The sequence below is a fragment of the Taudactylus pleione genome, unplaced genomic scaffold (assembly GCF_031769625.1).
Source record: "Taudactylus pleione unplaced genomic scaffold, aTauple2 ptg000136l, whole genome shotgun sequence".
In the NCBI taxonomy this organism is placed as follows: Eukaryota; Metazoa; Chordata; class Amphibia; order Anura; family Myobatrachidae; genus Taudactylus; species Taudactylus pleione.
The window spans coordinates 3632758-3643296 of NW_028284538.1; the positions used below are offsets into that span (position 1 = coordinate 3632758).

At 46.5% G+C, this 10539-nt stretch overlaps 1 protein-coding gene across 1 annotated transcript; it reads right to left on the reverse strand.

The window, feature by feature from the left end:
* Positions 1–2414: 2414 nt before the first annotated feature.
* On the reverse strand, positions 2415–5416 carry LOC148522920 (alpha/beta hydrolase domain-containing protein 17C-like). Its single transcript, XM_088473539.1, has 3 exons — positions 4881–5416; positions 3855–4034; positions 2415–2634 (listed from the first exon to the last, which is right to left on the reverse strand). The coding sequence occupies exons 1-3, from the start codon at positions 5399–5401 to the stop codon at positions 2415–2417; spliced, it is 921 nt and encodes a 306-aa protein (XP_088329665.1). The 5' UTR covers positions 5402–5416.
* Positions 5417–10539: the final 5123 nt, after the last annotated feature.

Consider the following 10539-nt stretch of genomic DNA (forward strand, 5'->3'; position numbering starts at 1 on the left):
TCTCTCTCCAGCAACAATTACTAGCCTCAGAACAGCGGCTCCATGACGCCTTCAAAAAAGATGTCTCTGCCTTGCAGGCAGACATTGCCTAAGTCTCTGATCGCTTATTGGAGTTAGAAGATTGGGAAGGAAAGCTGGGGAATATCACTGCTCTTTCTACTCTACAGCCATGACTGATGCTTCTGAGTTGCAGCTTATACAGAGCAGGCTCGATGATATGGATAACTGCATTAGGCGAAACAACTTATGGATACGGGGAATACCTTACGATATACAAACTTAGGACATTATTGGTGTTCTTACCAAATTATTCCACAAAGTTCTTGAGCAAGCCCTAGACACTCCAATAGTGTTTGATAGAGCCCATAGGGCAATTAAACCCAGAAATGTGCAGCTGGAGAAACCACGCAACATAATTTGCCATCTGCATTATTTTACAGATAAGGAACTGGCTCTATGGAAGACTCGTTCTTTACAAGGCATCAACTTCAATGGCTCTCCCGTACAAATCTTTCAGGATCTCTCCTGGAACACGCTGCAACAAAGGAGATTGCTGGGTACGTTAACTGATGAGCTAAAGAAACACCAATTAAAATACTGTTGGCGCTTCCCATTGAGCATTTTAGTTCATCATAATAGTACTCATCATTCCCTCAAAGCTCCAGATGACTTGCACTCCTTGTGTGATGGTCTAATAATTTCTAAAGTAAATCTCCCCAAATGGTCTGTCCCCTTTGGATACCCCACCCATACCTAGTATACCCAAAGATCAACAATGGCAAGCCGTGCGGGGAAGGAAATGTGGTTCTCCTTCTCACTCCAGTGATGCTGCTGGATATGTCACCTGAATTTTTATTTTCCCTTTTATTTGTTTCCTGTGGCGTCCTATTTGCATAAATATGTTCCTATTTGCTTAAATATATGTATATATTTTGTTCTTTTGTTCTGGATTCTATGGGCGGTATTCAGTAGTTGTGCCCCTGTATGCGCCCAACAGGAGCTATTCAATTGTTTCTCCTGACGGGCGCGATCAGCTGCCGGTGCACCATTTCAGCTCGCAGCCCCAGCGAGGTGCGAGATGAAATGGGTGAAAAGTGACTCGTTTGCGCGCCCAAACATCACTTTTTCGTGGTCACGCCCAGCACTTTATTCGGGGGTAGCTGCTTTACGCAGCTAAACCTGACCACTTTTTGCGCGATCAGTGCAAAAAAACTGCAACAATCGAATAGCGTCCTGCGATCTCCCGTCACTTTAGATGGGAGAACGGGCACGCTATAACAATTGAATAGCACCCTTTTAAAATCCATCAATATTTGGAGGTATATCCTCTGTTCCTTCCCATTGATCTCTCCTTTACGTAACCCTGATTCTCTCCTGGGCCTAGATACACATACATTTCGACTATGGAACTCCCCTGAGATTTGAAGGCTAAACAAGTTAGATTGTCCCGGAGGGACTGGGGAAGGCCCAACTCCATTCTCAGATGTGAGAATTGAGTTGGGCCTTCCCCAGTCAGAATACTGGTCATACCTTCAGCTTGTGTCCTCTGTGAGGAAGGCAAATAAACAAGGTATATTACCTAGGGGGTCTGATTTTTTTGAGACAATGTGATCACGGAAAGAACCTCTCCACCATTCCATTTCTGTGCCTTATAGATGATTGGTAGATAGGACCTTTACTACATTTCCCAAGTGTACCAGGGCTTGGAGTACTGACCTGAGTGTCACTAACTGACCATCAATGGCCTCAGGCCTCTCACTACTTACATGTTTCCTCTGGAAGTGTTTTGGTTACTGAGACGCCCTATAAGGTTGTTACACGGTGGTACAGGTGTCCCAGTGTTTTTAGTGAAATGTTTCCAAGTCTCCCTAATATTTGCTGGAGATACAATGGGCGCCCAGGCTCTGCTGCACATATTTGGTGGCTTTGTCCTTCTCTGACTTCCTTCTGGAACCAAATTATTCTAATTGTAAATGACATTATGGAAGATGGGGCCCCTGAGGGCCCAGAATTTTGGATCCTGAATGTTGTTTCTTGGCCTGTTTCTAAATACAAAAAGTCCCTCTTGCGTCATATGAACAGTGCAGCCAAGGCGGTTCTACCAATCACATGGAGATCACCATCCCCTCCGTCCATCAGAGAATGGTCACTCTAATCAGGCATGTATATGACCATGTAGGGGATGGCTCTGCCCGGAGCAGATCGCCTTTCTACTTTTACCACATCATGGTGTTACTGGCTAGTATGTAACCTATATAAGGCCTATATGGCCTGACCTAAATTACTACTGTCCCACATTATTTTAAATAAGCAAACAGTTACACAAACAGAATCATCTGTATAAATGTGTCTCTGACTTTATATTTAAAATATATCTTTATTGTATTTGTTTGTTGCATTTTTATATAAGATGCTCAGGGATTGGGCAGCTCCTGGTAGATGAACTGCCGCAGCCTCTCCACATACTGTGCATAGAGATGAAGGTTATCATGATCTCCTCCTATCACCCACAGGGGCTCTACAGCCTGAGGACAGTGTTCATACAGCTCCAGCGCGTGGGAGAAATCAATGCTCCCATTTTCTGTTCCATGCATGATGAGCACCGGAGAAGAGATCTTACAGATTTTCTTGATGCTGCAAAGGACAAGGTACAAAGGACATTTTACAATAGAAACAACATGGAGTCATCACATAAAAAACTAATTCCTGGGTGTCTCCCCCATTACATTATACAGATAGAGGGACTATAGGGACACAGCACACAGTATATGATGAGGAGTCATCCTGCACATAGCCTAATACTAATTCCTAGGTGTCTCCCCCATTACATTACACAGGTAGAGGGACTATAGGGACACAGCACACACTATATGATGGGGAGTCATCCTGCATGTAGCCTAATTCTAATTCCTGGGTGTCTCCCCCATTACATTACACAGGTAAAGGGACTATAGGGACACAGCACACACTATATGATGGGGTGTCATCCTGCACATAGCCTTATACTAATTCCTGGGTGTCTCCCCCATTACATTACACAGGTAGAGGGACTATAGGGACACAGCACATACTATATGATGGGGTGTCCTCCTGCACATATCCTAATACTAATTCCTGGGTGTCTCCCTCATTACATTACACAGGTAGAGGGACTATAGGGACACAGCACACACTATATGATGGGGAGTCCTCCTGCACATAGCCTTATACTAATTCCTGGGTGTCTCCCCCATTACATTACACAGGTAGAGGGACTATAGGGACACAGCACACACTATATGATGGGGAGTCCTCCTGCACATAGCCTTATACTAATTCCTGTGTGTCTCCCCCATTACATTACACAGGTAGAGGGACTACTGTACCTGCAGGAAGTTACCCTTCAAATACTCTCATAATTTTGTTACATTTTCTTATAGATATTTATCTAAAAAGTGATGTCTTCAATAAATGTCATTTATGTGACTATAAAATATGAGATGATAATGAAACAAATTCTCCACTCGGCTAAAATGGAAATCCCATTGTTATACTATGTGACGGCCACTTGTCCTCTAGGAGTGGCTGGGACCCATTTGAATACATACAGATTAGGCCAGCCATAGCTGATGTTTGCCTGACACTGCATACCTAGGGGCTGTGCCTATATCAGGCCATTTTGATAGTTGCTGGCACTTCCGTAGGCTGTGAGCAGAAATGAGCTCTGAGAGACATATCTCATGGAGCAGCTAGAAACCTGGTATTAGATTGCCCCTAAATTCTAACCAGTCACAGAAAGCAGAGCTTGTTTCCTGCACATACTAAGCTCCACAGATAAACCAACACCTTGGTGTAAAATAATAGCATGGTCTTACTTGGGGAAGGGATTGCAGCAGAAGGTTTTCCGCATGCGGGGAAATGGAACCTGCAGCCCAGATGACAGTGGGGAGTGTAGAATGACCCCAGCACAGGTGTTGTGGGCTGCAAGGTGAATTGTAGGGACACTGCCGATGCTGTAACCGTACAGGATGATGTTCTCAGCAGGGACTCCATATCTGTAGGGATAAAGAAGGCAAAGTAAGATAATCTAACTAATTACCTCTAATGTAAAATGCACCACAGGTGGGGCAGATGTACAATTTGCACCCGGGGTACAACCATGCTGCACTGCAGGTGGGGCATATGTACAATGTGCACCCGGGGTATTACCATGCTGCACTGCAGATGGGGCAGATGTACAATGTGTACCCGGGGTACAGCCATGCTGCACTGCAGGTGGGGCAGATGTACAATGTGCACCCGGGGTACAGCCATGCTGCACTGCAGGTGGGGCAGATGTACAATTATGCACCCGGGGTATAACCATGCTGCACTGCAGGTGGGGCAGATGTACAATGTGCACCCGGGGTACAACCATGCTGCACTGCAGGTGGGGCAGATGTACAATGTGCAGAGAGAGTTAGATTTGGGAGCAGGGGTCCAAACTCCGATCAAAATTGCAGTGGAAAATAAAGCAGCCAGTATTTAACCTGCAGGCACAAAGAGTAAATGTATGTGCCCCCCTTATATTGCTACATGACCTGTCTGGGTACACAGTTACTTGCTGTTTTTTGCTTTACTCCCACCTCAGAACCAGGCCCTATAATGCCAGCAATACTATACCCACAGTCTCCTTCTAAGCAGACACCAATAAACCCATTACATTTATATCACCTGTATATGTGCTGAGTGGGGTATACAGACTAATAAGAGCACAAAGCACAACACATATGGTCACCGCATGTAGTAACTATACCCATGTGCCTAGTGTACCATACCCCCACATACGTACCGGGCGCCCACACCATTACATACAACTGTGTGAGGGCTAGAAGAGACCCATACACCCCATCCATACATACCGGGTCCTCAGGGCCTGCCAGGCCGCCTCGATGTCCGCATACAGGTTTTTCTCGCTTGGCTTGCCGCTGCTCATCCCAAAGCCAGAGTAATCATAGGAGAAGATGTTGCATCGAATCCTAGAGCCCAGAATAGTGTAGTAGCTGCACATCTGGCCTAAATCAGCATCGCTGCCGTGAGAGAACAGCAGGGTGTAGCGGCTCCCAGGAGCGCAGCGGATGTACATACAGGCCAGGCTGTTTCCCCGCTTGGTAGTGCAGCGGAACATCTCCACCGCATCCAAATCCTGCTGGGAGTACAGCCAGTTAGTGCTCCCTGATAGGTGCAGGCTGCATATGGGAGGTAGGTGGACGGTGGGATCCACCTGGTCATCCTGAGCCAGGTCCTGGACTGGAGGGGCCTCAATGTCCTGCAGTGTGTATGAAGGCTCCGGGGGCTGAAAGGCCAGTTTGGAGACAATGCTGCTCGGCCACGGTGGGCAGCAAAAGAGCGAGCAAAGCTCCCTGAGAGAGAATCCGTTCATTCTCAGACAGGGCAACGGTAGTGGGCCTAATAATACTAAATAATAAATTTACAACTACACTAAATACTAATACTTCTAAATACTATACTAAATAGGATAAAAGGAACAACTACACAAATAATAATAATAATAAATAACTTAAAACAAAAAACTATACTAAACACTAAATAGGATAAAATGAACAACTACACTAATACTAAAAACTAACTTAAAACAAAAACTATCCTAAAACTAATAATAATAATAATACCACCACGGAATAATACGCCTATCACACTACAACCACAAAGCCACTACTCTCTCTGAGTAACAGCCAAGTGGATATGAGCCTGTGACACAATAGAGGTGACATCACAGACACTACATGTCCCTGACCAGGGCTTATGCCTCAGCCCCTGCACACAGCTAGCACTGTCATTGTTATATTACATACTGTATGTAATGGGCATATATAACTGCTTATATGTAGAATAAATGTAACACTATGGGGTCTAGTTACTAAGCAGTGTTTGGAGACAGAGTGAAAAGTGATAAGTCTGTGATAAGGTGCCAGCCAATCAGCTCCCATCACAGACATCACTTTTCACTCTGTCTCCTAACACTGCTTAGTATATAGACCCCTTTGTAATAAGTGTCACCCCTGTAACTATGGTCATACATGTAAAGACGACTGCTTCCCTGCGTCCCTGGCACAGTAGTCAGACAACACTTACACAGGTTCCCAGATCCGCTTTGCTGCACTTTACTGATTTCCTAAGTGGCGGGCGTGCAAAGTCTGCAGATTTCCTTATAGTGTCACTGAGTTGTACATGGCCACATACTGCACCTAAAGGCGCACATCCACTAGCAGATATTAATGAGCTCTTGCATGATTCCGACATCGTAATCATGCAATTGCTTATTAATAGTGCACTATAATGTCGGAAACTACCAGCAATGTGCGCTCCCGCTGGCCTTTTCCGACATCCTGATAACGACAGATTGACCGTGTTCAGGAATGATGTAGGGTGTCTACACTGAATGACTAATTGTTCAGTGTAGGCACTGCAGGGGAGGGGGAACGATTGTACGATTACAATGTTGTAATCGTACTGTCCTTACCCCATCGCCTAGTGGATGTGCACCTTTACACCAGTGGTTCTTAGTCATGGCCCTCAAGGCACACTAATGCTGGCCATACATGCTACAATTATCGGGGCGATCCGCCTGATATCCGCGGATCGCCCCAATAATTGTAGCGTGTGTGCGGGCAACCGAGGGTTAAATATCGCCCGGTCGGTCATGCCGGATTGTCCAGCATGCCCGTCCGATGCGATATTTATGAGTTAAAATGTCGGTGTATGCCCAGCCACGGCCGACATTTCCTGTGTTCCTTCCCATGGAAGGAACAGGGAAATATCCCCTCCCCCGGGGGCGGAGCGCAGATGTCGGGGGCTAATACACTGTGAGATATCTCACTTTATATACGGCAGACATCTGCAGCTGGCCTTGAGGACTGAGGTTGGGAAACACTGCCTTAAACTAGGTACACACTGTAGGATTATCTCTCCAATCTGGCTGGTTGGAATGAAAATCTGGTAATGTATGGGGGCAAATGACAATCGCCTGTTTGCTCCCAAACACTGGAAAACAGACAAAAATGGTCTTTCTAACAAATTGGTTAAATCCGTTTGATTTAACCAATTTATTTGAATTACCTTTTTTGCCCGTATTCCAGCATTTGGGAGCAAACGGTCAATTGTCATTTGCCCCTCATACTGATGTATGAGAATTATCACTAATGCTTACCGCCAGATACCGCAGTTGTACAGATCGCATATGCACTAACATATGTGATCAGTACAGCAAAGGACAGGTCTTCCGATAAGAGCTGTCCTTTGCGATCTCTCCTGCACAGTGGACTTCCGGGTTTATGACCCGGGAGTCCATATGCGCATGTGCAGACTGACGCGGCGGCCGCGGGGCATGCTGGGAGGGATCCGATCGGATCCCTCATAGCAGCGCAATGCGGAAGAAGGCTTCTATAGGGTAACGCTACCTTACTCTCCGCATCGAAGCCCAGCGGCCAGGTGATTGATGCATACGGAAAATGTGGTAAACAGGGGTTTTACAGCATTTTCCGTTTAGTGCATCCCGCCCCAGGTCTTAGGCTTTGATTTAATGTGAGCGGGAGAGCAGGAGTCTAACAGGCTCTGATGGGTTCTGATGTATGAGATACACCAGAGAGTGTGGGGAGGAGACTGGTCAGATCTCTGGGCTGGTAACACAGTGAGATGATGTGAGGAGGAGAGCAGGGGGTATATTTATAGAAGTGCAGGCTTTTAGAAGTGGACATGTTGCCCATAGCAACCAGTCAGATAGCTATTATCGTTTAGAAGGTGTTAGATAGATGTTAAGTAGAATCTGATTGGCTGCTATGGCCAATTCTTAAAACCCGCACTTTAGTAAATATACCCCTAGGAGTCTAATAGAGGCTGATAGCTCCTGACTCCTCCACTGGGCAGAAACATTTCCCTCATTAGTCTGTACTGACAGAGGAGGGCGTAGAATGAGAGACTGCTGTAGTGACAGAACAAGGAGAATATGTGACTCTGGCCCTGATTCAGAGCCGGACGCTATTTGCGGTCGTTCGTTCAAAAAAAAAAAGGGGTGGTTATTCAAATGAACCGTTCGCTCATTGCGGTCTGTTCACGCCAATAAGTCTGAACGAGCGAACAAAACATGCGGTTGTAATTTTGAAAAATACGCCCCCTGGCCGCTCGCACAATACGTCATGTCCGCTATTTAATAGATTAATCGAGTACATCGAACAGCGTATGAACTGCTCGCTATTCTTGTGGCTGGTTTTTCCTACCGCTATATTGCGAGCAGTTCTGACTATAACACAACCAAGTGACGTGGTCAATGACGCTGCTGTTTTAATTATGCACACCCATAAAACGCCCGTTTTGACCTTTAAGCACGCCTGCGTTCTGAATTCCACTCCCCGTTTGCAAGCACCTTCCCCTGTCACCACCCACATACGCCTCCCTCTGTCACTCAAAATAGCAGGCATTCGCTATATAGCGAACAAATGTTTTTCGGCCGCACTGACTGGTTCGCGCATGCGTATTACAAACCGTACGCATGCGCAGATGAGCGAACATCGCTCAGAACGAACGAGCGGCCGCTTACGAGCGGCTCTGAATCAGGGCCTTTGTTCTGTAATAAGTGACTATTACTAGGGATCGGTATGAATGACCGCCGGACCTATGCCCCGCGGTTGAAATCCCGACGCGGAAACAACGACAGCAGTGAAGATCCCAACAGGGAATTAAGGTAATGGTAACTCTCTCCTGCCCCCCTAACCCTTCCTTAGGGGTGCCTAACCCTAACCTCCCCCCCTAGTGTCTAGCCCTAACCCCACCGTAAGTGCCTAAACCTAACCCCCACGCCCCTGCGGTGGTGCATACTGATTCACAGTCTTTTTCCTCCAGGGCTGGGGACTCCCTGGGGTTGACAGCGTGTGGAACCAGGCACTGAGTCCTGCGCTTCCACAAAGCCGCCTGGGACAGCGGGCTGGAGTTTTGTGGAAATGCTCCAGCTTCCTTTTGGTTAATCTCTGTCCTGTCCTCCTTTTGTTGAGTCAGTCTGGTCTATGGCCCTCATTCAGAGCCACTCGCAAACAGCAGTACGCTCGTTGCGTTCCGATGTTGAATAACCGCGCATGCGTCGGTGTAACAGTGCGCATGTGCGTACGGCAGATTGCGAGCTTTTTTGGTCTCGTTCGTCAAATAGCGTACAGGAAGTGACATGTCAAATGTGATTGACAGAACAGGGCGTTTTTGGGTGTTGACGGGGGTGGAGATGGAAAAACGCAGGCGTGGCGAGGCGTTTTTGGGGCGTACATACATTAGCAAATGCGAGCGTAAAATGTGTTCGGACCGACTCATACGTCACTGGATGATCCTCTTTCCCTTGCAAATGCTCGCACAGTTTAGGGTCTGGATTACTCGACCACATTGGCGATGGCCTTCTCCTCCGTCCCGGGACTCCACGATGTTGTTGCGATTAATCGCGGGAGGGCTGAAAAGCAATTAGTGTTGGATTGAAAACCGGCTTGGTATGTGTTTTGAAATCAGTTTTTTGGGATAGCACAAAACCGTACGCAGGTGGAAATCAGAGCTGCTAATGTCAGGATGACACAATCAATTTGCGTACATTTGTGAGGGTTTATTTTGCCCTCAATTTGGTGGTTAGGGCCTATTGTAACAATAATGTCATCATGTTTTAATTTTCGCACCATTTTATTTTTGCCTCTTGAATTTGCCTCGTTATATGATTTTTTAAACGTTCCTTAAAGAGCCCATTTTTTTTTTTGTTTTTTTGTTTTTTCACAGTTTTTGCCTTTTGGTCCAGGATTAAATTTAACCCATTTGTACAATAATTTCACAATCCAATGTCAGATTTTTTGTTTCAATTTATTGCTCAAACAAAATTAAAAAAAATTAAAAATTTGGGATCATCTTTTTTTGCCAAAGATATGTCCCAAAATCAAACAAATTGGCCCAACATAACTGTTGACATAAACATACAAAAAAAATGTAAAAACATTTCACAAGAAAGGAGAGGGAAGTTTTGACCAGAAAGGAATATGAGCCAAGCACAGAAGGATTGTGGGGAAAGTCACCATTGCTGTCATCGTTTTTTCACCCGTTTGGATGGGGGAGGGAGGGCGCCAGACCGGGTCCGGGATGTCATCGGGCTGGCCTGTCCAGAGGCAGATGTTGTGGCCTCTGGACTAGGCACAGGGCTAGGCACATTTGGAGGATTGGCTGATGTTGTGCCAGAGGTGGAGGATCCTGATGTTCCGGCAGGAAGGGAGGTCGGCTCCACCATGTGCTGGCGAATGAGCTGCTCCAGGGCATTGGCGATGCGGATGTTGGCCCTGGTATTTTCCGCCAGGGCCTGACCAATGGTCACGTTGGCCGCAGCATTTTGCTCCAGGGCCTCAGCCACCCGTAGCAGACTGGCGTCCATCCTCTGCAGAATCTCCGTATGGAAATCCGATTTGAAATTGAGTTCTGTGAGGAGGGACACTGCCTGCGAGGGGGATTGCCCTGGACTGGCTTCTGCAGGGTCCTCAGCCGGATGTACTG

Coding starts and splice junctions, on each gene's coding strand:
- LOC148522920 (XM_088473539.1), bottom strand. CDS start 5,401: ATGAACGGATTCTCTCTCAGGGAGCTTTGCTCGCTCTTTTGCTGCCCA. Junction 4,035..4,880: donor TGGCAGGCCCTGAGGACCCG/GTATGTATGGAT, acceptor TTATCCCTACAG/ATATGGAGTCCCTGCTGAGA. Junction 2,635..3,854: donor TGCTGCAATCCCTTCCCCAA/GTAAGACCATGC, acceptor TGTCCTTTGCAG/CATCAAGAAAATCTGTAAGA.